Source organism: Lepisosteus platostomus, chromosome 10 (assembly GCF_059453375.1).
Source record: "Lepisosteus platostomus isolate fLepPlt1 chromosome 10, fLepPlt1.hap1, whole genome shotgun sequence".
Lineage (NCBI taxonomy): Eukaryota > Metazoa > Chordata > Actinopteri > Semionotiformes > Lepisosteidae > Lepisosteus > Lepisosteus platostomus.
The window spans coordinates 54,611,424-54,639,144 of record NC_142620.1 but is presented as its reverse complement, the minus strand read 5'-3'; the positions used below and the strand labels follow the sequence as shown (position 1 = coordinate 54,639,144).

Genomic DNA, 27,721 nt, shown 5'->3' with positions numbered 1-27,721 from the left:
GACATATAACGACGTCATTCGAACCCTTTTTTCTATATTAGAAATTAGAAAGAGCAAGTTCAACTAAGTTCAGAGATAAGCAGGATTTAATTGAAGGCATCCAGTTTGACAGAAATCATTAACCAAAAGCCAAGACGAGAGTGTCCAGTGCTCCCAGTGTTCATTCCTGGTGTGGAGACTCCGCAGCGGTGTGAGGTCACAGCAGGTGCCCCAGAGACAGAGCGGACAGGGCTGCGCCGACCAGCGCGAGGGAGGGGAGCGCCAGGCCAGCCCCGGCGGGGGTGAAGGGCTCGGTGTGTCTCATCAGCCAGTCCCGCTCCTTCCTCAGGCCCTGCTGCTCCAGTTCCGGCACCAGCTCCTTGCGGATCTGGCGGTAGTACCTGTCCAGCCAGTCCACCTGCGACACAGGACGCGTGGTGCTCATTACCGCCGCGTGGCGTCTGCCCGTGCTTCTCGTGGGTCACACAAGGAAGGTCAGATCCTAATCTCACCTCCTTCCCCTCTCCTGTGTATACTGTATGGGTATACAGTAGGTTATACTGGTCATTGTTTCTTAACGCCTGGGTGTGACACAAGGAGTTGTGGGCATTGTGTAAAACACATTATGCAAAACATTGAATTCAAAGCTTAAACGGACCAGGATCTTCAGGGAGAAGACTTATCCCTGGTGCTTGGCAACATGAAGCCAGAGCTCTGATGACATTGGTGCCAGCTACAGTCGCCAATTTCTATTTCCACACGATCCGTTAAAGCTTTTTAAGCAGCATGTGAACGATGTGATTATGCCACTCATTGCTGCTGCCTTTCAGAAGCTGCGTGCTCTAGACGGAGCCACATGTCAGATTCTTTTACCCGAGTAGTTGCTGGCTTTGCATGAAAATCCCCCGGGTTGAGATAAGATCAACGGAACCGTGAAGATAGTTACCGTAGTGTGCTTCCGAGGGGGTTTTGGAGGAAAATCTCCACACGTGCACCCTTCAGCAGCACCTTAGGCCATTTTGTATTTTCGAAACGAAACAAGCAGGTATAGAAAGGAAATGTCATTGCCCGGGTCAGGGCCTTCACCTGTTCTCTGCTCAGGAGGGAGGCGTCTATCAGCTTCCTGTCATACGGGACCAGCGACACCGTTTCAAATGTCAGGTAAGACCAGCCAAACTGCGGCAAAAACACACAGAAGACTGCAGTGAGTCACTGTTAAATGACACAGGGAACAATGAAGGGAACGAGCAAGAGAATCTGTCCTGACATTCCGATATCCTGTACTGAATTTCTCTTGCAATGAAAGCTCTTGGAAGCACTGCTGGAACACTACAGATTGTCTCCCTTGTCTCTAATCTCCCGTCTCCTCCTTCCCTTCCAAACGATCCTTGGCAAATGGTCTTGTCAGATTTCGCTCATGATGTATGATTAAGCTATACTCCACATCGCGAGCTGTCTTGCAGAACAGAAATGTTATGAGGTACACAAGAAAATGTGTTACTTCATGTCTTGCACATGTGGAATTTTATGTCTTAAGGATTTAGTATTGGAAGTGGGCTTTGGACTGACCTGATTTTAAAGAATATCCCAATTTTTGTATGTCATCTGCCCGATTGAGAACATTCTGATACAGATACATATTGATGGACACCTCTATGACAAAAATCAGGCAAGTATTTTGGAATTAAAACCTTACTTTTGTTTCTGCTTCTACTGCAACAGCAACATCTTCTATTCTTATGCCAAACTCATTGTCTTGGTAATACCCAGGCTCTAGGAAAACAGACAAGGGTTAATACAGGTCTGCCCTGTGCTCCAAGGGTCCTAACATGTCAGAATAATCAGAAGACAATTTGTGACAAATGTTTACGCTGTGTGGTTCAATGAAACAAGATCATTTCGTTGCACAAAGTATTCTGATGGCATGAAGCAGCAGTGAAACAATGCTCACTACCGTGCTCTTTGTTTGCAAACACATTATTCTGCTTCTTCAGACTCTGCCACTCAGCATGGGATTTTTGTCAAGCTAGCAGCAGCAGGCTGAACATTTCTGAAAAGTAACTCTGCATGTGTCATGACAGTGTCAGGGAGAAAAAAAAGCTATTTGGTTATCAATTCCTAAAACGACCTTCCATTCTAAGACACATCATTCTTGGTGAAAGGTGGACAGTGATCATAAAGGTGGTCTGGTGGTGCTGAACTGTCATAGTGTGGCTGGCTTGTCTGAGTCGCTCTAGAAAGAGTCTTCAGGATCAGGGTTGTAGAGGATAGCGCATGTCTTACCTATAGAGGTGAACATTCCCTTTTCGAATGGAACGTTATTGGACTGAAAGCCTACAGGCCCTGTGAGGAGAGATCACAAGGGGATCAGTGCACGATAAGGACATTTGCCAAAGATAAAGCTTTAAGGGTTCTGAATGTAACTTTAAAGTAAATTATAGGCATAAAGACCATAAAAGCTATATTTTATAAAGGTAGTTGTAGTTCAGGTGGGTAGCTGCGTCAGCATGCGTAGGCTGCAAAGGAACAAGTAATAGGTTTATTCCATGCTGAAAAAAAGAAGAAAGAGAACACAACGTTTCGGCCGTGGAGCCTTCTTCAGGTGTGTGTCTCTCTCACACCTGAAGAAGGCTCCACGGCCGAAACGTTGTGTTCTCTTTCTTCTTTTTTTCAGCATGGAATAAACCTATTACTTGCTCTTTTATAAAAGTAGTATGACAGGCAGAAAAAAGCTTGTAAAAAAAGTTTTGGTCTATGCCTTTAAATGTGCACTCAGACTCCTGAGTCCCTGTCAGATCTGTACAGAGCAGGGCAGCAGAACCCCAGTCCCCGAAGGACAGAAGTTTTCTCATTTTCTTTGACCCAAATGAACTCGTTAACTGCTTATCTGGACAAGTGGAAGCCTCTCCCGGACAGTATAAACCCTGCGGGAGGAGCGGAGCTGGGCTCCCCTGGAGAACACAGAGAGATCCTCACCAGGGCTGTGATCACTCTCGTCTCAGAACAGGAAGGGGGAGCTCCTGGTGGGAATGGAATGCTGCCGTCCCGACCGAGCGCTCTTACATTCATGGACGCTGAAGTAGTTTCCGATGCCATGACCTGTTCCATGGCCATAATTCAGACCCACGTCCCACAGTGCCCTCCGTGCCAGCATCTCGATGTTAATACCTGGCACAGAGAAACACACGGGGCTCAGCGATGCAGATCATTTCCGGGTCTCGTGCTTTGATTTCATGGTATATAATGATCACAGGATTTATTTTGTCATCATTTCCCAAACATACAGTATATATACAGTTTCTAGCAATATGTATAAAGTACATACCGAACTGAAAACATGCTATGTGTTTTATAGAAAAATGTCTTTTTTTTGACGTACACAAGGTTTAAGTTACAAAATCGTACACAATATAAAATATAGTAAAGAAGACTAAGTACAAAATGTATACTTTACTTCTGTGCTTCCTGATAACAGTCTGTCTTTTCCAGTCATGTGTATATTGTTTGTGTTTTGTGTATAAGGTGAACACATAAATAAGAAATCTATAAGGATTGAACACTTTCTCTTCAACAGTTTGTTGCTCAGAAGCATACGTTCAGTTCTGTACTTCTCTGCACCACTCTCTGGGCTACTAAGCTGTTAAGAAACAGTGTCTTATTTAACTGGTAAGAAACCTGCCTCTAGTCCCAGCTGGGAAGACAAGTCTTGATAGATCGATATTTCCCATCAGCACTCTGGTGAATGCCTCCTGCGTTTCAGAAACAGAGAAGAGTTTGGTGTGACTTTGCGGACAAAGTGGATCAATTGTTTGCCGTTGTGTTGTGGAGTAAAGGCTCTGTGTTACAGTGCCCACGGAAGTACAGGCTTCCTTCTGACTCTGTCACCCTCACCTTTTGGAAGTCTGTGGGCGTGCCCCAGTGCACTGTGCGGGTGATGTCAGTGGTCCCATCCCTAGGATGAAAGGATGAAAAAATAAAAGGATGGATAAATGTAAAAGTAAACCCGAGCTACAACGATGTTATAAAGAAAACTGACCTGGCTGCTCTTCCGAGCGAAGCAGACAGACACAGTGTGCAGAATGTGCACAGTCCTCAGGTCTGCTCGGAAACTTCAAACTGAACAGGCTGAGCAAGATCAGAAGACACAGGAAGCAGAAACTGGGCTAAAGGAACAACGGTGACCATCTGACACAGACTTGCCAAGCAGAAAGGGAAAGGTGATTCTCCTGGGTTCGTGGGCATTAGATAGAAATTTTTCTGCAAAGAGTAACAACAAAACAATGGCCCGTCAAGCAGGCAGATGGTGTTTTCTGTGTACTTCAGCACTTACAGGTACTGGCCTCCAGAGTCAATGAGATACATCTCATCAACACGCAGGTTCCTGTTGGTCTCGTTGCTGGGGCTGCCAGACACAACCGAAGATAACAGTCAATAACTGAGAAACACATCTTCGCACAGGGAAGTGAACGGAGGAAACACATTTGAAAAATAAACAAAGGAAAAGCATTTTGACAAACTCATATCTGCAGAAAGAGAGAACCATCTATTGTTCTGATATCATAACACCAGAACTGCTACTGCCTGGGAGTGCTCGTACTTGGAGGATCCTACTCACAGTATTGTGATTGCAGAAATGCAGAACGTTCAGTACCTGTAATGAGCCAGAGCAGCATTTGGTCCGCTGGCAGATATGGTTGCAAAGCTGGGTCCTACACAGTTAGACTGCATACTGAAAAAAAAAGTATCAATGTTTCTTAAAAACAGTGGCACCATTGCTATTTCTTTTCTGTTCCAGCTAATTTGGAATTCTCTATTGCTAATCAGCTGAGCCCCTGGCTCACACACAGCACAGGAGGGGTGCGCTCTATGCAGTTTTTCACACCGAGGGCCCCTACAGCTCCTACAGCTGTTACCGAGTTCACGTGCGCGCACCCGAGCGAGCGATCGCGTCTCACCGGCGCTTTTCTTCCACATAGCGGGCGGCGGACAGCTCGGTCTCCTTCCCCGCGGGCACGCTCTCCTCCAGCCACACGAGCAGCTGGATCAGGGCCACTGCATCCCTCACCTGTGGAGCAGCACAGACGGGTCCCCTCTCAGCGCACCGTGCTCAGAGTGCCAGGACCCGCAGGGCGGCAGACAGCAAGACACCCCCTGGGCCTACAGCTCAGCCCAGGCCAACCCAGCTGGTGGATTTAATCCTAATCGATTTATTTTCTGGCCATAAAATCCTTTCCAGCGGGAGATGAGAAAATAAATGAAAGCAAAATGAAAGTGGGAACAGGAGGAAAGGTAGACACACTGATTTCAAAGGCTCAGTTAATTCTCCCCCACCGTGAAGAACTGTCAGCGTTAGTTGCCTTGTATACCTACATGAGCTTTCCTCAGGGCTCTCTGCTCGGTGGCGTCCTTCACTGATTTAGTGATGAGGACAGGAGAGTAGGCACTGGTCAGGATCTTCTCCTGTAAGAGCATCAAGGCACAAAGCAGGGTGATGAGGATGACGACAACGATGATGGTGGTGATGATGATGATAGCAGCGCAACAGATCATTTACCTCTGGGGTAATCAGCTCATACAAAGCATAGTTCGTGTATTCTGTTCCAATCCAAACTCTCACGCCGATGGTCACGTTAACATAGTTCACAATATTTGCCCGTACATCTTCGTAGGACAGTATCTGAGTGCAGTTCGCACTTTGACAGCCCGCATCCAGATATTCCTCAATCTCTTTGGTCACGCGACCTGGGTGTAAGAAAAGCCTGTTCAGTGTAGAAGAAAAAGAAACATTCCATTAGGACGACTTGCCCAGAACGTCACCCCTCATCTCTTCCGTACGCCCTCATGTCTCAGTGTGAGGGCTGTGCGCATGTCTTAACCAGAACGATCTGGATTTCCCTCCCCAAGCATCGGGCCTGGCGCAGCAAGAAACTTCTTACCAACCTAATGAAAAAATACTCGATCTAAAGGAGAACCGCAAAAAAAAGCCACATGAAGAAAGAATATTTTAATTGCACTCATTCAAAAAAGCTTGATCTGATGTTATTTTCTACCCCTTTTAGAAGTGCTGGTCTTGATTTGTCTTGGCTAGGGCACAGTGAAATGAATGCAGCTCCAGCCCTGGGAGTGCTCCTGGGCCGTACTGTGACTACAGAGTGCCCAGGCTCATCCTGTTCCCCAGCAACTGCCCCAAGCAGTGATCTCTAGGGCATATGGCTGTGGCCCCAGGCCTGGGACACGTGGAGACTCAGGTCCTCTCTGGGCCACCTCCTCAGCGACCGGCATCTCACCAGATCCGGTCGAGGGCCAGCAACGTGTACGAGTAGAAGAAGGGGTTGTAGGGGATGTCTTTCCCTCTCAGATTGAAGAGCCCTGAAATGTACAAGAGAAAGGTATCAGTGTCTCCCCGGAAGGCTTCAGGGTTTGGCAGCAGCACCCCCATCCTTCAGTTACAACTCCAGTAGCCCCTCAGCAGCTCCACGTGGCTGATCAAATATCCCAAGACAGTGTGCTACAACCTCCCTTGCTTAGCTGGCAAAGGCACTCGCTGGGGTTCGAGCCTGGGTCACGTCACTAGCCGGCTGTGACCGGGATTCCCTGCGGGGTGCAGCACAGTCAGCTGAGCGCGGCCGAGGTGAGGGTGGGATTGCTCTGGTGGGGTTCTCTAAGCTCTCAGTGATGCAGCACGCCCAGTACCCACCCGGGCTCTTACAGGCTTACAGTGCTGTTGCTGACAGACGTCCCCCTCCTCCCACATGCAGCTGTTCCTGAGGCCGTGGCTGGAAGGGGGCAGGTCAGAGGAGTCTGCCGGCGCTTCCTCATTCTCTAATCTCCCCGTGTGCGGCGGCAGGGTTTACTGTTGTGAGTCAAGCATGACAGACTTGGCCGTTCGAATATGGGGGGAGATTGTGGGCGATTCTGATTTTTGTTTAAAAGAAAGAAATAAAAGAGAAAGACTCGTGCCCTCCATTTCCTCTGGTCAATGGGTTCCCATTGATGGGTTGGCAGTGCTTTCAGTCATTCAGATTTAATATCACATAAATACTTGTGATACTTGTGAGCCTGGTCAGTACCTGGATGGGAGACCTCCTGGGAAACACTAAGGTTGCTGCTGGAAGAGGTGTTAGTGGGGCCAGCAGGGGGTGCTCACCCTGTGGTCCATGTGGGTCCTAATGCCCCAGTATAGTGACGGGGACACTATACTGTAAACAGGCGCCGTCCTTCGGATGAGACGTAAAACCGAGGTCCTGACTCTCTGTGGTCATTAAAAATCCCGGGGCGTTTCTCGAAAAGAGTAGGGGTGTAACCCCGGCGTCCTGGCCAAATTCCCCATTGGCCCTTACCAATCATGGCCTCCTAATAATCCCCATCTATGAATTGGCTACATTACTCTGCTCTCCTCCCCACTGAGAGCTGATGTGTGGGGAGCGTTCTGGCGCACTATGGCTGCCGTCGCATCATCCAGGTGGGGCTGCACACTGGTGGTGGTGGAGAGGAGTTCCCATTACCTGTAAAGCGCTTTGAGTGGAGTGTCCAGAAAAGCGCTATATAAGTGTAAGCAATTATTATTATTATTATTATTATTACTTTTTTGGACCTCATAATACATGTGATACTACAGTTGCATTATCATACTGTATTGTGAAAAAAAAACCTTGCATGCATGATATATTTGTGGAACTCCTGCTGAAAGGGACAGAGCGCCGTGCCAACTTGCCACGGTCAGCTGTCACCAGGCCCAGCGCAGCGAAAGACCTTACAGGCAGTCTCATCCAGCGCAGTGAGCAGGACCGCGGTGGGCTTGTAGGGGTTCTTCCTCATCTGCTGTCGGATCTCTTCCACCTTCATCTGCCAGGTCCTCTCTGCCACCGGGAGAAGCAGAGCATGACAGAAAGGGGATAAACATTGATAAAGATATATTTAAAAAACAATAAATACCTCAGGCTCGCAATCACTATTAACTTTATGGTTTTCCACATCTGCTCTGATTGTGATTACCCAGAAAGAAGTCCTGAAGGGGAAATAACCCTCTATTACTCTCAAGCTGTGCTGCTGCCCTCCCTTCTCTGCCCCATAAGGACATGATAACCTGCTGTGACAATATCCTTAAAAATGGAATGAAACATTTTTATTGCTGCAGTAATGATGCCATTCAAGGAAAAATGGATTGCCTTTATCTGTGGCCTGTTTTGTCTCCCTTCAGATAAGGAAAACACTTCAAAGAGTCAGACACACCTGTGATGCTGTCAGGCAGCTTTGTGATTGGCTCTGAAGGGGCAGCAGGGCGGTCCTTCCACACCTTGTCAATCAAGTTATAGGGCAGGGACTTCAAAACGCGATTGGCTGGGTCCAGCTTCCTGCTGTAAGCCTTCCATGTGTCTAAGGAGCAGAGAGCCAGCAAATGAAAAATAAAAATTCTTAGAAGAAGAAAAAAGGCACAAATGTTAATTGTAGCATTTTTCTTACTTAAAAAGGGTGATTCTGTTTTTTTTTCCACTTAAAAAAGCAATATTTCTATCATTCTTGTATTTGCCTTTAGAGACATATCAAAGACATCAAAACATAGTCAAGCATTGTTTGAGAGATCAAATCCTAAAAATCGCAGGTGCTGCTAAGATTAAATGTTTGCAATTTCAGAAACAGCAGTTCAGCGAAAATGTATTTGTTCAGCTTTTTGGCAGGAAGATTAGTTTTTCCGCATAAGGGAAGAAACAAATAAAACGACTGCAGACAAGACGCAGTTGAGGAACGAGAGAGATCTTGAAAGCACTGGTTAGAATGTATGGTTTAGTGTCCATGTTCTGCTGGAATGTGGTCCACCAATCTTCAAGACTTTCCAGGCCACGAGCTTTCACTCACTCCTGCCAAGCCCATCATTAGCTTGGCCAACCCCTCAGCACTTCTGATGTTCGGCCTGCTCCTCCTCACCTATGGAGAAGAGAAAGGGGTCGAACCCGACCTGCTCCCCCTGGGCAAGCTCTTGGATCAGCCAGTCTGCAATGCTGTCGATGTAAGCTGAAAGACACCAGCACAGCGGGCAGGGCTCAAGCAGCAGAGCAGCAGTGCAAGACCAAGAATCAAATGCCACCACAGAACCTTTTACAAACAGATTCGTTTTTACCTTCACTACAATGTTATCTACTAAGAAGGGTCTGGTTTTACAAGGAAAGTGGCCCTTTACAGCTACCAGTTTGCCTTCGCCCTGCCGGTCTGTTTTTGTAAAGGTGATAGTGCACATCTGCGACATGGTTATTCAGACATCAGAGATGTGAGACTGGGTGAGAAGTGTGTGCCTGATTCACACACACGTCACCGGGTCTCGTAGGTTCTGAATATCTTCAGTCCTCATAGCTCATACACCGAGGAGACAGGAAGGCCTGGTTCATGTGAGCGCATGTGTTTTTATGCATGGTCCTGTGTTTTAAATAGCTTCAGATCGTGACAAGTTTGTTACAATTTAAAGGAAAAGGACACTGTGAGTGAGTGCCCTCTCAATGGTCCACAAGACACCTTGATTCTGACCATGTGTGTGTGAGACATTCAGTGCCTTGGAACATCCCAATCTGCTGAATTACAACTGATCTATAAGCCTTTTTTAATCAAAGCCTGAATGCTCAAGCTACTTTCATGGGTAAAAGAGCTTAAATGCAAGAAAAATCTGCAAATGAAAACACTAAAACCACTGAATTACGCAGCCCCCTGCATGAATACTTCATGGAGTTACAGCTGCTTGTCTGGTGCAGAGTGGCCACCAGCTCTGCACACTGGGACAGGGCGGTCTGAGCCTGGCCCCTCATCTCTGCATGTGTCCAGCTCCACTCACAGGCCCTGACCAGCTCCCAGTTACAGTCCATCTGGCGCTCGGCCTGGGTCCAGTACCGGCTGTCGGTCCACAGAACCGCCTTCCCCTGCGTCACCACCGCCGTGCCTGGGGAGAGACAGCACCTGCTCTTCACCTCCTGCTTGTTGGGAAACGGACGTTTGAGGATTTCGAAAGACGAGCTGCTGGGCGGCGCAGTCTCGCGCCGCTGAGAAAGCGGTCCAGTCGAGCGAGCAGATCGGGGCAGATTACCTGCGGAGCCGCTGAACCCCGAGATCCAGGTATGCCCGGCGTCTCGCTCTGCAATGTACTCGCTCTGGGAGGGGGACAGAGACACACGGGTGACTTGTTTTGCATGACAAGGCCGCTCTCACTGGCCTGTGAGCAACGGGAAGGGGGCGTGGGGCTGATTTCAATTGGTCCTGCATTCTTTCTATCGGCTGCAGGTGGTTTAAACCTGCTTCACCCCTGTAGACCCAAATGTTTATATGAAACATTTTTTTTCATGGAAAGAATAGACATTCTCTGGACATCATCAGAAGAGTTACTTTACTGACAGAAGTCAGTAATACAGTAAATAAATGCATAAATAAGGCAACTGTAGCTTTTTCTACAACAAAGCCTTTGAAAGTAGTGATAAAGTGATCAGAACTGCTTCTCTTATTGTGTTCTGGTATCATGAGCTTTAGAATATTTGGTAAATGTGGAGAAAATGTAATTCCATAAGAGAGGAATACTGGTAACCCAGCAGAGGGCGCTGTGCTCTCCAGGGAACTGCAGTGAGAGCGGTCTGCAGCTGTACCAGGTGGGCATCGGTGGCCGGAATGATGTAGGCGCGGATGTTTAGGGGCTCCATCTCCTTCCTCAGAGCCTGGAGCCTAAGCGAGGTGTTGACTGCAGTGGGAGGAAGATACTGCAACACAAAGAGAGATGGATCAGGCAGGAGAGCTTTGCTAAGTGCCCAGCACTCTTGACTCGCGTTGTCTTATCGCTGTTCCCTGCGCTGCTGTGGTCAAGCTGTCACTTTCTCACTGATTCAAGACACCCCTTCAGTGCCACTCTTCAGGGGCCTCAGGATGCTTTTCAATCTTTTACCTCCGTATGGTTTAATAACACTGCCTCTATACTCACGGTCATATTTAATAAGGTGTGATGAACTGTGTGCTGAAGGTGGATTCTAATCACAGGAATGTGCCAGTTTCACACTGGTGTTTGGGGATAAATAACAGACTCAGAAGACACTCTCTCTTAGCCTCTCTGTGAATAAGGAGACTGTTCTCCTTCCTGGACGTCTGAGGTGTAGGAGTTGATTTATTCTCTCTCCCTCTCCTGTTCTGGACATATCCTTGCCCAGACCAAGCCGGCCTCCCTGAGACTCTGTCCAAACACTCAGTCCTCAGGGAGCTGGGCTAAAGAGCTGTGGCCAAGGGATATAACACTACGCCACTGGGGCTTTCATACAGAGGCCCTCTGACAGCACTCCTTTCTCACTGTTTGTCTTCCCAGGTGACACAATGCCGTCAAACTCGCTCTGTTTAGCCTGTAGTTTTCTGCGGACACTGCAGTTGGAGAAGTGACGGCCCAGAGATGGCTGCGGTCGTACCGGAGGCGTCGCTGAGCAGTTCCTTGCGCTGGTTTGTCCCACGCCAGGCTGGGCAGCCCCGCCGGCGTCCTGCAGCAGCCCTGCGACGGCACAAACACATGGAGGAGGACACAGTGAAAAAGTGCTCCACTCCTGAGCGCCTGCAGCTTCCTGACCGGAAGCTCCCCGCCACACCTGGTCCGCTGGCCTTATCAAGGTGTGTGCACCGATACGGAGCTAGGTGACAGAGAGGCCGTGTCACAGTGACAGGCCAGCTGCGGCTTGTCCCAGGTTGCAGCCATTTTCTACTGTCAGTTAAGGGCTGGTGTATATAAGGACATGAGAAATGTACTGTAGCTGTAGATCTGGCACAGTGGAGCAGTAATAATAATAATAATAATAATAATAATAATAATAATAATAATGATAATAAATCAATACAATTGTAATTGATTATCCAAATGCCTGTGTAAACATCATTTGCAAAGTGAGTTGAGTTAAAGTAGGACTCCAGAGTTCCTGTCTTTTCTTTCCTACATGGAACTGAAACATTTCCTCTTCATATAGAATAAAAGCCATTTTATTAAGTCAGCTCTAAGAGACCAGCCTATGCACTCCAATTCCACACCCAGGTTCATCCTTCCTGATACAGGACGAAGGACAGGAGGTCACCTGCCATGACCCGCAGCGCTGAAGAGTTTCACAGGCTCGGAACTGCTCACAGGAGTGAAGAACATGCTCAACTTCCCAGGTAACCTTGATTCTGCCCAATCTAACTACGTCCACTCAAAACATTCCAATAAAGCCCAGAAGTAACATTGCTGCCAGAAAAATAAGCTGGTCTGAAGTAGTTTCTGTCCATCTGATTCAGTGTGAAACAAATGCGCACACATCAGTGATCCACGACGAAAACATCGCACCATTACACACAGCGGTGCTGTCCAGGCTGCATGTGACTGAAGGGACCAGGCAGCTGCCTGGCAATACTGCAGCCCAAACTCAGGAGACTCAACAGCAAGACTAACGCAAACCGTAATAGCACGAGGAAGAAAAGTAAATTGAAACTCTACCTCCTAGGGCGAAAGCCAAGAACAGGATCCCAAAACATGGAGCCATCACACGAGTCCGGCCTCTTCACAGCAGGGCCACAGCTGGGTGCGTGTAGTGTAGTCTGCCGTGCAGCAGGCTCTGGGACTCTCCAGCTTGCCTGCAGATAGGGCCACTCTCGTGTAGCAATCATGTGGATAGAATGTGGAGGGGGAGGACCTTTCCAGGATATGGGCTGGCTTCATGCTGCGTCCTTACACACTTAAGTGATACAAACTGCCCTTCTTTTAACAGCAAGCTGTTTGACTTTGAACTTGCGTTGCGTGCTGAAAATGAATTCTGCACGTGCAGTCCCAAGGTTCTCTAGCTATGGTTCACCTGCTGTTCCCTTTCCTTCAGCATTTTCTTACTCCCTTCCTGCGTCGGTGCGAGCTCTCCCTCTGGCTTCCCTATTGGCTCAGCGCTGTAAAAAGTGCAGCCAGAAGAGTGAAACAACGAGGGCTTCAGCTGCAGGAAACCACCCCTGGAAGCAATATGTCCTTGGGGGAGACTAGCCTTCTTACTAAAGCAGTGAATGTCCAAGGCTGCTTTTGAGGAGCATGTTCAAAGCAGGCAGCAGAGGGGGCAGTCCATTTTCTACATTTTAGGAAGCCTGTGAATCTCTTATTGTCAAGAGTCAGTACAGCATGGGGTAATCTGCTAAAATGCACAACAGCCTCAGTTAGATCGTAATGTCATGAAACTGTGGTTTCAGTTTTATGAATACCCTTGCCGCATAAGGTCGGCCCCCCACCGTCGGGGGCTCGAACCCGGGACTCCCGCGTCACTCGACAGAGACCCAGCCCGGTGAGCCAAAGAGAGATCTCTCTGAGAAGGGCGGTGACGTCACCTGCTATCGTACGCCGGCTCTTACACAGTACCTGTCGGCCGTAAGCGTTACAATACTAAAATAAAAACAACCACTCTGATGTTGGACAGAAAAGATATTAATTGTGCGACTCCGCAATGAATCTCTCAATTTATGCATTCTTTATTTTTTTAAATAACTTGTTGCACATATTCATGTTTGCTGGTTACTTCTGATTCTGAATTAGGAGGACAAATTACAGTCCAGGCCCGTGCTGTATTCCATTTCGTATCATTTTAGGTTGCATTGTTTCGCTTTGCCATGGAGCATACATCTATTGTGTACTATTGTGTATTGTGTACTTCTGAGCCCGAACACTGCGGCTCTGTCACTGCAGAATGACGGAACAACATAAAACCACTTTTACAGCACAATTAAGTCATAAATGTTATCGTGTTATACGGCCATGAACGTACTTTAGCCTCTGGGGAGACCGAGTCTGTAGTAAATTGTTTAAAAACCAGCCCAGTTAAGTAGTTCGTGGCGTTTCTAGAGGACAATATTCAGCTTCCTCTTAAAAGAAAACTCCATCTATCTATCTTTCCAGTCAGTGCTTCTGTTAGGTCTGAGCGGTGTAACTACAGCGGACAACCGTAAAAACAAGTATTTACAATTATTGCAGTTTACCAGGGGAAAGTTGTGCACTTTCCTTCTCCGGTGTGCTGTGGTGGCGCCCAACTGCACCTCCAAGAGCCCGCCGCCAGCGCGTCTGCATTTCACACACTTACCACAAGAGGGGGCGCTTGCTCCACAGAAGGGAGCACAGGATATTTCACTCGCATCTGTCTAGAACTCCTGAATGCATGTATTAGGAAACCAGTCGGATACAATTTTATGATGTCTGATAAAATATTACACTTCTATCAGCCAGTTATTATAATAAGCGTCATAAAAAATATTTACTTGAAATAAAAACCGATACATTGCATTTATATCGATTTTAGCACGGTACCTTCGTGAAATATGGAAATCGGGTGTCACGAATTTCGTGCTCATGTTCTGGCATAACAATCCCCGCAAAGAAGAAAATCTGCTTTCATTTCGGCCTGAGCACTGAGGGTCAGCGGGTTTAATTAAGTACTGTAATTGCACGCAGGAAAAATGGATGGGAAGGTGTATGTCCCGCATGGACAGCAGGGGGCGCTGTTTGATTGCGATAACTCGCTTAAAGCCAACAGCGAGCATTCAAAGCAACGCTCCCTTTGGGTTTTTTTTTTAAAGCTTTGTTTTTTTTCTTCAGCTGAGAGGCACAAACATGGAAAAGGAGAAGGAAACGTGATCCAGCCTGAGGTTGCACATGGTGCCCCAGCACAGGGTGGGGAAGAAGAGAAATCGTGCAGTTCATCATATACAGCACAGGGGCTATAGGTAACACTGGATCCGTCGTCCTAGAGTCTCTGTTTCGCAGGATTCATCAGGCGTTTGGTGCTGAAGAGATCTGAGCTGAAAGTTATGGATAGATATTAATACATGGTAGCCGTGGCAACAGCAACAGCGTGCAGAGCTGGAGACAGCGCGGCGGAGTGGACGGAGCAGTCTGCTGGGAGCACCTGGATCCGAGGCCAATCAGACACACGGCATCCAGGAGCAGCACAGCACAGCCTGGCTCGGGGTTGTATATGGGTATCGATCGAGCGGAGCAGAGAAAGTCGCCAGGAGTCCCCCCAGCCTGCGTGAGCAGGAGGCAGGAGGCATGCACGGAAAAAAAGAGAGGAGTGGGACTTCAGGAATCGACATGAGAAGTATTTCTAACAATCCCCGCATGCCCAGATGGGCAGGGCAATCAACACTCACAGAGAATCAGCTCCCAGTCATGTTTTCGAAATCATGAGCAGTGCGCTCCCAAAATAGCCAAAAAGGCCTCGGCCCGAATGTATTATGCATGGCACTGCTTCACCTCACGATGTTCCACGGCCTGTGTTTCTCACAATCCCTGCACAGACAAGCACAGGAAGCACATCCCCTAATTCCTGTGGAGCCCATTCGGGTCGTTAGCTGTGATCGTGGGATTTGTCCTCTTTTCTGCACCTACAGCCTTCGTCCTCCCAGCGATGAGCAGGGCATGCTTCACGTGTGCTGGAGACACACAGCCACAGCGCACACAGAAACCAGCTCAGCCTGCATTGTGACAGCCTGTAAATCACAGACAGAACAACAGCAATGGGGCGCAGCAGCTCTTAACTTTCCATGGGGACGTGATTGTGAATTCCTGGCTTTGAAGTCCAAAGCATACTTGGCCTAATGCAGGCAGGCTGTAAAACAACAGTGACAATAGGAACCCTATCGCTGAGAACTGAGCGACCAGAGTCACGTAATTTAATGTGCTGTGCGATTCCGGGTCAGTAGGCTATCAAAGAATAAACACAGTATTTTACAGAGCTGAACGTTTTTCTTTCAGCACCAATGTAGGGCCTCCAGAATCTCATGGCAGGTCAAATAATTTCTCTTGGATTAGATCTAGGAGTCCCATTGGCAGGGCTGTGTTCTGTTGTTCTCCTGACCAAGTGCTAAAGCCATTTAAGTTAATGTATTTGAGATCATTTCCTTTTCTGTGGTTCGGTAACGTATTTGACTGCCACAGAGAAACGCAATTCTACAAAATGCACCAGAACTCAAATCTGATCATACCAAAGTGGAAGGGAACATTTTCCCCCATTTGCAGTATGAGCTGCATTGTATACCTTGTAATCAAACATCTTGAAGGCATTATTGTTTTGTGTGCTGATAAGATGATAGGCCAGTCAGATTCTCATCTTATTTCTTTCCCACTGCAAATGCATCATTAAGGACTATTCTCACTCTTTGATTTCTAAAGCAGCGAGCTCTCAGAGGGCTACAGCCCACAGACCTGAGAGGAGATTGGTCTGAGATACTGTAGCTGGCAGACAGTGAAGATGGATTTCATTCTGCCTGCAATTTGTGCAGTTACTTTGCACATGCAAAAGAAATATTTATATAACTGATGTAACGAAGATTTGCTTGCAGGATTCTGGGTGACCTTTGGGGCAACTCCTCCTCTTCATCCAAACCTGTAACGAGATGTTCCTCCTGGTGAAACCAGTCCCATCATGCAGCAGTTCAGAACCCCCTGAAGCAGTTGTATTTGCTTGATCCTTCTTTCCAGCACGGTGACAACCTCTGAGGTCCGGACCAGTGCGCTTTCCTAGCTGTGCTATCCAAATAGGCAAGCACATCCTCTCTGAGACCTCATGTCTTACATTAAACCATTATGACCAAAGAATATGTCCATTTACTTTTTTAAGGAAGTAATAGCTCTTAAATGAGTCCTCCCATCCAGCTCTCCCTGCTGATGTGTTGAGCTGTTAATCCTGTATTACAGTGTTTTCCTGCTCAACGGTTCAGGGCTGCTGCTCAGATGCTCTCCGAGCCGCAGCTTCTCCTTCAGCGATCACGATCACAGAAGCTGGAGTGTTTTATTTTCAAAGCCACGCAGCTCGCCTATTACCCGCATCAGTGACTTCACCCCTGATAGGAGATGCACGAGACAGATAACTTGAAAAGCTAGCGTGACCTCGCAAGAAGAGCGGCTCCTTATCATTCTGAGTGAAGCTCTGAATGAGGAAACTCCCAGCCCTCAGCCACAAGAAAGGCCTGGACTCCCACACGTGGGACACAGGAAAGACAAAACAGACTGCAGCGAGCCTGGGGGCCGGCAGCTGTCACTCTCCCGGCTGATGGATGACTTTGCTGCTTTGATGTCGCTTTCCCCCGACCGGGAGGGGTGAAGGCCGCGGAGACAGAGACTCTGTGAGCGCAGTGGGACTGCAGGGGGAGAGGGATGGCGAGGTAGGTGGACTAGGGAGCCGCTGCAGCCTGGTTTCCACTCAGGACCCAGAATCCTCTGCTGTCAGGCTGTGGCTCTGGAGCGACGACACAAGGTGCTCGGTCTGTGGATCATCCCTGAAACAAATTTCTTCTACAGTCCAAGATTTAACCCCATCTCTGTCTCAGCAATGACACTAACTTAACATTAATCCTTAAAGAAAAACTATACCCTAACCAATGATTAAACAACTTACCCTAACAGCAGTGCCTTGCCTTTTCCCTCCTCCAGTGAGCTTTCCAACAGAACTGCTAACTTGGACTCCAGATACTCCAGTAAACTCACATGGTCCACCAGTCTTTTGCACTTCTAGATCAGTGCTCCCCAGCCCTGGTCCTGTTGGAGTGCTCTGTCTGCTGGTTTTGACTCCAGGTGAGCTCTACATCTCCTCTGCTTACTGATAACTTAGACGATCTGTCTGTTTAAACTGTTGTTTACCTTGTTTCTTTGGTTAATCGCGAGTGTCAAAAATGCCCAGCTTCCAGGGCACTTTTTATTACTTACTGGCTAAACTACTCTCACTGGTCGGTCAGCTGATGATGCTGGTGAGAATGACGCTGTGTTACACTCCCTGTATGAGAGGTTTTTTCTTCTGCTGATGTCCAGTTAGTTCCATTTCACTTGAATGAGGGCGGTTCTGAAAATCACAGATTGGTAGGGGGTTGATAACCACTATCTAAATCCTTTAAGACCTAAAAGCGAATTTTCACATGTGCCCCAAATAGAAAACTGAAATCGATGAGTCTGGGATTAAAAACTCAGAGCAAGATCCAGAAGGACCAGTGTTCCTCCAAGACAGGGGTGGGAATCAGTGGCCCATGATGAACATAATGTTTGCAATATATACTGTATGATAAGATTAAATAAGATTATTCTAAAGATATTGAACAATGAAAATGTTTTAGTCTGCCCAGATTTTCCTGAACCGTCCTGAGTTTTGAAAACACAGCGGTGAGTAAGGAGGGTCTGTACAGAAAGTTTGGGGGTTTCATTGTTCCCAGTTGCCAGCAAAGCCCAAGCCTTGCCAGTCCTATTGTGGTGGTTGATGGACAAAGGAAATCTGGTAGCTTTGTTATTCTCAGAGCCGTCTGTTTTGAATGAACCTCTTCAAAGACAATCCAAGCTAATAAACCTGAAATAACTTATTTCAGCAACAATTCAGCTAACCCTGGTCTCAGGTTGAGAACATCCTTTGGGCTTCACACTTGTAGAGGGCCGAATCTCACAGGATGTTTTAAAAAAAATAGTCTAGCAAAGCAAAATATATATATATATCCCCAGCTCCACCTCAGACTTGTAATAACAAGACAGTTACATCCTCCTTTCTGAAAAGGAACACGTTTCCAACAGACTAAATATCAAACTGGACAATGATATGTTTAAGTCTATGTTCAATCCCCTTTTGTGTTGATGTGGCGCTCAGATGCAGAGCACAGACCCCAGACGGAGAGGCTGCAAGAACCAGCACAGAACAAAAACGTTTCTTTCTTTCTTCGTCGTGCAGCTAGCCCAGTGTGGTTCCCACAGGCCTGCAGCACAGCACCGCATGTGACAAGGACAGGCCAGACTTTGTGTCACTGTGCTCAGTGGCTGAACTGCAAGGGGCACTGGTGCGATCCAGGAGGCCAACAGAGTGCAGGCAGAGACTCGGCAGATAACGCAGTTAACAGACTGCAGAATAATGAGCAAAACCTTCCATGCAGAACACGGTGCACACTTATCAGGAGAGTACCTTTGCCTTCAGAGTGATGGACAGGGCCACTTTCCAAACAGCTGAGTGTGCTGCCGGTAATTTATACAGCTGCACTTTCTATGCACATGTAGAAAACTAAAGGAATAGGGCAGAGAATCACAAAAATAAAAAATATATATGTATGAAACTCGTGAGCTTTAAATACATTGCATACAATTAATGTGCACATGTGGTGTGAGGAACCAAACTGTGGTTTGATTGAAAAGCAAAATGGCACAAGCAGGGATGTTCTCATGAATGCAAACTACACACATATTTCATTTATTGTTTGTATCTGGATCTGGAAGTTCAACGATGGGTTCTGGCCATACTGAGCTTTAAAAAAAAAAAGCTTTCCTGGAGTTCCTTGGAATTCAAGATGGGATGTTACTGAGACCTTGTGTGGCTCCTATAGTGATCGCCTGTTCTCTGTGAAGAACAGGGTGGAAGCCACAGCTTTGTGGCTTCTAGTCTTAATTTGAATTTGAATTTAATTTCAATTGTGCAGTGCTGCAATTTCAGTTGCAGTGCTGCCAGGAGTTGGATAGGGTAACGCAGGGAATCCTCTGTTCCTTATGGAGTGGAAGGGTCCCTGCGGGGCTGTGTGATTACTCACCTGCTGCTCTGTCTGTCCTCCATTGTCACATGCCTGAACTACACTGTCCATACAGGCATCAGTACTCTATTGTGCCTGTGAGTGTCTGCTAGAAATACAGTACCTGCCAAGCGGCTGCTCAGAAACACCGTCTCTCCCTCCCACTACTGGTGGATAGAATCCGGCTGCTTCCTCTCAAGACTCGGAGCAGAAGCTCCTCTTTCCCCTCCTTTATCTTCAGAAGTTGTTCTTGGGAGGAGATGAAAGACCGGCCATGGGTGACAGGAGAAGCTGCTGGCGGGGGGGGTGGGGGGGGTCTTGAGGACATGTTTAGGTTGGCTGGGATTAAGAAGCCGGCATCCCATTCCGAGCTCCATCCCAAGTATAAAATCCGATAAATACGGGATCGCCCAGCGGGCTCAAGCTGTGGGGGCCACAGTTTACTTTTGGCTCTCCACAGGGAGGGCTCAGGGGTCAGGGGTCACCAGGAATCTGGCCAAAATCTAGCACTGGCTCTGTGATCTCTGGATGCAGGGATGCTGTGTGGGGCGCAGGCTGATTTTCAGGTGAAGTATAACAACACTGGGGATGGACCTGCAGAGAACTGCACACTGTTCACGGTCCATAAAGACCACAACGGGCCGAGCCCAAACTGGAGCGTTGTGTCTTGGCACTCTACACAATTCTTTGTGTTTTCAGATTTTTTTCTGTTCAAAAGGGTCTAAGGCTGGACCAGGCTGGGGGTGGACAGTTGTTGGTTTAAGTGGGGTTAGGAGACTAGAAGGTTGTGCAATTCCCAGCATGTCCGAACCAATGCCCCTGTACGGGGACTGGAGACACTGCTGTCTGAGCTGCTGTTCTCTTATAACATGTTCAACTGGTGTCATGTTTAATTTGTCATTGAATATCCCACTGCACTGGAGTAAGGTTGTTAGCGCTGGCGTCTGGGCTACATTCCACTGTAAGTTTTCACTGTCTGGCCTCTGTGGCGTCCTCCCTTAATTCAGCCGGTGAAGTGATTTCTCTGTCACCCCGATCTGCGGCGCAGGGGGCTGCTGTGCATCACTGGGGAGTGAAGTGGGCACTCTCTCCCACACGCAGAGCCATTTGGGATCCTTTGTGAAGAAAAGTGCTGCTCACATGCAAGGCATTGTTCACTGTTTTTACTAGATGTCCTGTAGAATAAATGAGCTCAACAAAACAACTAAAATTACAAATACTTTTCACGAACAACTAAGGCATCAGTACTGTGAGATCAGGGAGACAGCAGGTGCAGGAAATGGATCGATTCTTCCTCCTGTCCTCCGAGACTTGTTTCAGGACTCGTGTTCTGGAGCAAGCTGCCGGGTGGAAGAGTGGACTTCGTCACCCTTCCAGCGCCCAGACCCAGCAGAGTGCGGAGCTCCTGAAATAGCCCCAGCCAAGCCATCCCAGTGCCAAAACAATGCGCGGCTGCGGACCTTCCTGGGGTCGATATTCTGGGCAGTTAATGACATCCGGTGCACAGGACAAGAGCAGCGAACCCCAGCACACATCCGAGGCGCTGCGGCAGGATATTGACTTTGGAGGGGAAAGAAAACATCCAAACAGCTGAGAGAAGCAGCAAACAGGAAAACACGGACAGGAAGGAGAGGCCCAAGTGCACGCTGGCTTCAGGGACAAGCCACACTTCAGTCCCCACAGTTTTGTTTCCTATCCCAGAATGCAGTTTCCTTGGTTTGTGGCTCATTTGCTTTGTTTTTCACCTCCAGCCTTCAGTAGCATCCTGTCTCTTCAAGCGCGCGTGTCTGTCCGTCTGTTTGTCTAGGTACAGCTATTATTGTCCATGAATAATCAGCTGGTGGAATTTTTCCTAATTAGCAGAATAGGATGTTACTCCTGGCTAAGGAATTTGACAGCAGTCCCAGGTCCCAGTTACTGGCCAACTGTTCACACACAAATGCACGTGTCCGCTTGTGCCGAAGACAATAGAGCACTACTCTACAGTGAATGGGACCCTTGAGTTTTGGTGGGGGCCCGATGTCTGAAAGCTAAGCATTAAATTCTCTGAACACACCCGGAGTATCGAAGCTGATGAATTCCGAGCCTAACAGTAAATCTTGTGAGACCATAATGAATAAAAAATGCATAACAAAAATGTGTAATGTGAGAAACAATCCTTCTTTCACAGAAAGAAGACAGTTAGTGACTTAAAACATTCAACAGCTTTTTCTGTATGTCAGCCTGCCTGTTCAAAGCTGCTCTCTTTGCATTCAGAGACTACAATGGGCTTGGGAAGGGATTTCCACACAGCCTTATCTGAACTCCTCACCTTTTTGGAACAAGGGCCTTGAGCTGTTGCTAATAGACAGAGCTTAAAGAAAAGGCAAGGAAGTCATTTTGCTTCTGACATCCTTCAAGAGGTACACCCCAGGGTGCCGTGACCCGGCGGAGCCCCCACACAATGGAATTGGCTGAGCTGTAGAGCGTCAGGCTGTCAGTCAGTCGTCCTTTTGCTGTGAATTCTCCACCCAGCCTCCCTGAGCTCTGGCCTGGACGGGCTCTGTCACGGGTCGATCCAAGAGGAGGCACAGGAGATGGCCCCCCAGTCCTCTTCGAACAGTCGTGAAGGTATGGAGCTGGGCGGTGTCAGTCCAGTCCTCTGTGGGTGCTGGTCCTCAGCACAAAACAGACCCAACGGCACTGGTTTTCTTCCATTTTTTTCCAGGCCGTCCGGAGAGTTCTGCTTCTCACACTAGGTGAAAATACACCCCCTCTCCTCCCCGCTGAAAATCAGATACTTCCAGCTCCCTGGGAAAAAAACAATATAACACAGCAAAAACAAATGTCAAAATGTACTGTAGATATATAAAGCAAAGTACCTGTAGGGAACATGGTTTGAACTCTCCAAGGCTTTGAATTCATTCCATGGTAACACAGCATGTTTAGACTCAATGCACTCAATTGCCAAGAGAAATGCATTTTAGAAGTCAAGGTTATGGAGTAATTGGATTGATTTTAGAGTTCTTTTAAATTTAACAAATGGCTCACTGATGAGACTCTCTCATGCGAATGTGCTCACTTTGTTCTTTGGAAGCTGGTGTAGGTGACGTTACACACAGAGAGAAATAGCACAGGCTGGCACCCATATAACCCCTCACATTTCAATCCTGCAGCCAGTCTGTAATCGGTGACCCTTGGAAAGCTTTTCTTTCAGTGCTCTGGTAACTGGGTTATTTTTAGATCATTTTATCTCTGCCACCTCTTATTCTCAGGCTATCACCTTTCAGCATCCCATCAGCTAACATTTAAGGTGGTTAAAGTGTTTTACTGCGTTTAAAGCGGCCATTTGCCGGTTGCTCTCCTCCACCCCACAGCCATGCATTCACTTATAGGGATGTGCTGCTAATGCTTCACTCCCGATGAAACGGCGCACAGCCATTGCATTTATAAAAGCAGAGTGAGATAATAAAGCAACAGCGGTTTAACGGTTTCCAGTGTTATTGACAATGCTGTCAAAACAGGAGATCAAGAGCATGTTTTTCTTCCTACTCCGCTGCGATAAAGGTACTGCTGCCCCCCCCCAGAGATCTCCCAGGGTTAATGGTGATGTTGTTAATGCTAATGGAGCATGAGCAGATGATTATGTTGCTTGCAGAGAAGCCAGCGTGTCGACAGACGATCGAGCCCTTCAGCTGCTCAGCTGCATGACCGATCGCCGGTTTGCGCCGCCGGACATTCAGGTTTTTCGTTGGTTAATTATGGTCAGGCGAGGACCAGTACTTCACAAAGGCAGTTGTAGTCTAGTTTGCCAGCTTGGAGTTTCTCTTCAGAGTTTGAAAGGGCTGAATGGAAAGAAAAATGAAAACAAAATACATTCTGATCGGATAAACAAAGAGAACTGTTGCAGAACCACGCAGCTTTATTTTTAAAATATGATAATAATAATTGCTTACCCTTATATAGCGCTTTTCTGGATACTCCACTCAAAGCGCTTTACAGGTAATGGGGATCCCCTCCACCACCAGTGTGCAGCCCCACCTGGATGATGCATTAGCAGCAGTAGTGCGCCAGAATGTTCCCCACACATCAGCTCTCAGTGGGGAGGAGAGCAGAGTAATGAAGCCTGTTCATAGAGGGGTATTATTAGGAGGCCATGATTGGTAAGGGCCAATGGGAAATTTGGGCTGGACACCAGGGTTACACCCCTACTCTTTTCGAGAAACGCCCTGGGATTTTTAATGACCACAGAGAGTCAGGACCTCGATTTTACGTCTCATCCGAAGGACGGTGCCTGTTTACAGTATAGTGTCCCCGTCACTATACTGGGGCATTAGGACCCACATGGACCAAAGGGTGAGCACCCCCTGCTGGCCCCACTAACACCTCTTCCAGCAGCAACCTTAGTTTTTCCCAGTTCGGAGTTGCAGAGTGATATGGCTGCTGGATCTCAAGCTACATACATTATGGTGACTCAACACAAATGCGTTAAAGATGTGCTTCAAGGGCTCAGTTTGTGATCAGCTCCAAACCGCGGCTGAAAACTGCATTGGAGGGATTTTCTCCGGGGAGGCGGGAGGCAAGAGATAATTGGATCATCACTCCCCTCGGGGTCTCCTTCTCCAGGGAAGGGTCCAGCTCTTCACGGGAAATTGCTCGGCTCATTTCAGCAGCCTGCCTCCAGTGCCATCTCACTTTCTAACACATGATGTGAGCACAGCCTGTCGCTTAAATATTGACAATAAACTTCAACGGTCAAATGCAAAGCGCACCGTGTAAAGTCAAGGGCAATGACGCCAGAGCAGCCTTTAAAACAAACTGGTGCGTGACTGTGTGCAGACAGCCTGGGTCACACCAGGTGAGCTTAGACAAGATGCTTTGTGGAGCAAAGACAGTGGTGCTGGGAGCATGCTGAAAATCAGTCTCAGGAGCAGGAACATGAGGAAGGAGTTTAAAGGGTCTACTTTTGAGGGTAGTTTAAACAATGCTTTACCTTTCCCTGCCACCTAAACCCCACTAGAGCTTCAGTTCCCTAAACCCATGAAAAAGCATTAACATTGATTTGTGCCATTGTAGCTTTGCTCTAAAGTGTAGTATTTGTTATGATCTCACAGGCAAGCAAAGCACGGGACCATCTAATTGTATGAGCACACTTCTCATTCTCAGCTAGAGCATTCCTAACCCGGGACGTGGTAGATTAAATACAGCATATTGTACCGTTGGAACCGCAGTCTGTTGATCTGCTGATCACTTTCTGAATTCCATGTGGTTGAATCCCAGGGAGGTTTATATAAAAGAGTGAAATCATTAAACAAGCAAGATTCACTCAACATCATAAGAAGTTCAATTGAAGGTATAAACCCTGACCCACACTTCAGCAGTTCACCCAGTGCTCAGTGGCATTGCCAGGGTTAAACATTTTAACGTTTCACTCCATCCCTCTCTTACCAAGAGATTCAACAACGTAACTCGGACATGTATACAGCACAAGCCACCACCTCTGGGACTCTTTCCCAAAGCATCCCCTGTGTTTTCAAGGGGTTTCAATATAGTTCTTATATAGTTCTATAGTTCAATAGTTCTTACAGTATAAACATGGTGTGAAACCTCACTGTGAGATCCTTTCCTGTTCGGTTCCAGTTTTGAAAAGACGCATAATTCATTCAACGCAGGTTAGAATGTTTTGTAGATCTGACTAAGCCCCTGATTGCCTAAACACTGCAGAGCAACACCCCCAAAAACGTAATAATCCATACTACTGTAGAGCTTAAATCGCAGATTTCTACTATTCAGTAATCCAACACCGCTCGCTTCGTGTAAAAGATACCCCAGTATGATAATTGCCATGCTCCAGTGTAAAAGCCAGTAAACCTACACAATCAATAAAATATAACATGAAATACAATAAAAGAGTCTTGCGAACAGTCACATTGCAGCCCTGCCAAAGAGAAGGGCTCCAGTAAATGCCTTTGTGTGATACTGTGATAAAAACACATCTCTACTGCGATTATTAAAGGGGCTGGAATGGCATGCCTTTTTGTCTGTTGATGATGTTATATCATGTAACAGATCATTTACGTGTTATTAATCATGTGAGTTAAGTTAAAATCTTAAAATATTGCTATGCCTCTCGACAAAAATATATGTAGTGTTACGACAAGTGTTGTCAAAACAAATAGACTTATGTCTTCCAAAAATCTCGGAATACACATATTCTCCTTTCCCAAAAGGGCTCTTTTTAAGTGCTGCAGAGTTTTTGCACTGTGCCCAGAAAAGGGGCAGGCTGTGAGCCAAACAGAAGCAGCTGGACTGTGATCTAGCAACTTTTCGAACCCGTTTAGTTCTGGTTATGGTTTCTTAACTTGTTCTCCCCTTGTGATTCGGTCCAGGTGTGGAGCAGGAAACAAGGACAGGTCGAACTGGCTCGCAACAGGGACTCACGCTCGGGTTGGCTGCTTTGATGTACCTGCCAGGGTCGCGGCCGAGGAGCAGCTCAGACCCGGCAGGCTCCCTTCTGCCTGGTTTCCCTGTTTCGCACTCCAGAAAGCCAGCTGCTTCCCGGTGGGCGACGAGATGGATTTGGCCATTGAAATATGTGCGAATTGTGCCAGAGGGCTCGTTCAGCTGATCCCTGAAATGCACCAACACGCCAGTCTGCAACCCCAGGACAGTCGTCCGCTCCACGTCCTCTGACAAGCACCCTGGGAATTCCAGCCTTGTATGTCAATTACAAGAGGAACAAAAGCATCCATTAAACAATGAGTGTATTAAGTCTGCAGGTGCTTAATATCAGTGATGAACTGCTGAAGGATTTAAACAATGCAGGAATCTTGGCAGCCTGCAAGAATGTGGAAGTAAAGACCAGGTTGACATTCCAGGCCATTTCCTAGACGCACTCCTTGCTGCCTTGAGTGCTTTCAGTTATCAAATACTTTCCAAGTGAGGCTTCCTTTTTCAGCACTCACGGATCCTCCAAGGTCCGGGCAGCAGGTGTGAGGCCAAGACGACGTTCCTGAGGAGTTGGGCAAACAGAAGGGGAGCTGATGGCTTTCCCTTCCATCGGAAAACAAAAGGGAAGGAATGCAGGAGGATGGACTCATGCATGATTAGATGCTGCAGATAAGACACCCAGATACTGTATGTGACCGTATGCACGGTGCTCTTCGGCCTTGGCTGTTTGAGAATCGGATTGGGAATAAGGAACAATAGAATAGGAAAAAATTGGAATAGGCTGGCATCTCACACATAAACTTTCAAGGTCGGCCTAGATACACTTGGTTACTCAACCACACTTTTCTGTAGCAGAAGCCGGAGCTCTGTGGGTGAAAAACAGCACAGTCCAAAAGAGGCTCCCATCCAATTAGCAGGAAAAGCTTGACCAGCGTACCGTATAAAAAGACTTCATCTTTCTGAAAAAGTTTTAACGGACAAACTGCAATCACATTTTCTTCTTCTGCTCCTTTGTGGGAAATAAAAATAACCAGAGGCAAAAAAAAGAGAGAAAGAAATAAAGAGAAAATGTTCCCAAAGAAAAGCGCTGCTCTTGTGGTGTTTTCAGCGGCAGGGTCATTAGTAAAAGGAGGTCATTTGCACTTCATCTGAGTGCTTTTTGACTTTAATCACATTTTAAATATCGCCATGGTGATTGCAAGAGATGGGCTTAAAAGCAAAAAATTGCTCAAAATTGCTTCATCTCAAGTCAAATGAGTTCTCAGAGGGTTTGAAATGCTGGGCTTCGGAATAAACCCTTAGCTTGCAGAAACAGACGAACAGGAATGATCTCAGAATTGGGTTGCATTTGTTTTTGTTTTTAAAAAAATCTCAAAAGCCGGATTTGTGCAGGATTTGTTTACAGTAAAATCAATTGATTTTTAATTAACCAATTACAAGACTTAAACAATACTTATTTATCAATGGCTGATTCACCTTTATGTTAGTCATTTAAAAACATTGATGTTACAAAAGCACTTAGAATTACCAGTAAACCCATATTAAGATCATACATTTTTCATTTCTGTGATCACCTAAATATACTTTATATCATTGAACATCCTATTCTTAGAATATAATTTAAAATACTATTCTTATTTCTTTCAGATTTTATGGATCACATGCATTCATTTTCCTTTGGAATGTTCTTCATTTTGCTGTTTGTTTAAAACAGACGTTCTGTGGGAGGTCACACCCTAGTCTCACCCACTACTGCCTACATAAGTATAATATACAGGTACACATCGTG

At 47.0% G+C, this 27,721-nt stretch overlaps 1 protein-coding gene and 1 long non-coding RNA gene across 2 annotated transcripts; one reads left to right on the top strand and one right to left on the bottom strand.

Annotated features, from left to right (window-relative positions):
• Positions 1 to 68: 68 nt before the first annotated feature.
• xpnpep2 (X-prolyl aminopeptidase (aminopeptidase P) 2, membrane-bound) lies at positions 69 to 12,779 on the bottom strand. The gene is made up of 21 exons (XM_088597402.1): positions 12,449 to 12,779; positions 11,400 to 11,479; positions 10,599 to 10,709; positions 10,049 to 10,112; positions 9,800 to 9,904; positions 8,905 to 8,991; positions 8,212 to 8,355; positions 7,737 to 7,838; positions 6,267 to 6,348; positions 5,534 to 5,738; positions 5,350 to 5,439; positions 4,935 to 5,044; positions 4,631 to 4,708; positions 4,310 to 4,381; positions 3,871 to 3,931; positions 3,659 to 3,728; positions 3,043 to 3,147; positions 2,263 to 2,322; positions 1,676 to 1,752; positions 1,066 to 1,155; positions 69 to 397 (listed from the first exon to the last, which is right to left on the bottom strand). The coding sequence occupies exons 1-21, from the start codon at positions 12,492 to 12,494 to the stop codon at positions 197 to 199; spliced, it is 2,040 nt and encodes a 679-aa protein (XP_088453528.1). The 5' UTR covers positions 12,495 to 12,779; the 3' UTR covers positions 69 to 196.
• LOC148654123 (uncharacterized) lies at positions 12,019 to 27,004 on the top strand. The gene is made up of 3 exons (XR_015924971.1): positions 12,019 to 12,129; positions 14,573 to 17,548; positions 25,872 to 27,004. It is a non-coding gene; the product is annotated as an uncharacterized LOC148654123 (long non-coding RNA).
• The last annotated feature ends 717 nt before the right edge of the window (positions 27,005 to 27,721 follow it).

Coding starts and splice junctions, on each gene's coding strand:
- xpnpep2 (XM_088597402.1), bottom strand. CDS start 12,494: ATGGCTCCATGTTTTGGGATCCTGTTCTTGGCTTTCGCCCTAGGAG. Junction 9,905..10,048: donor GGGGTTCAGCGGCTCCGCAG/GTAATCTGCCCC, acceptor GTCTCTCCCCAG/GCACGGCGGTGGTGACGCAG. Junction 1,156..1,675: donor CAGTAGAAGCAGAAACAAAA/GTAAGGTTTTAA, acceptor TTTTTGCCGCAG/TTTGGCTGGTCTTACCTGAC.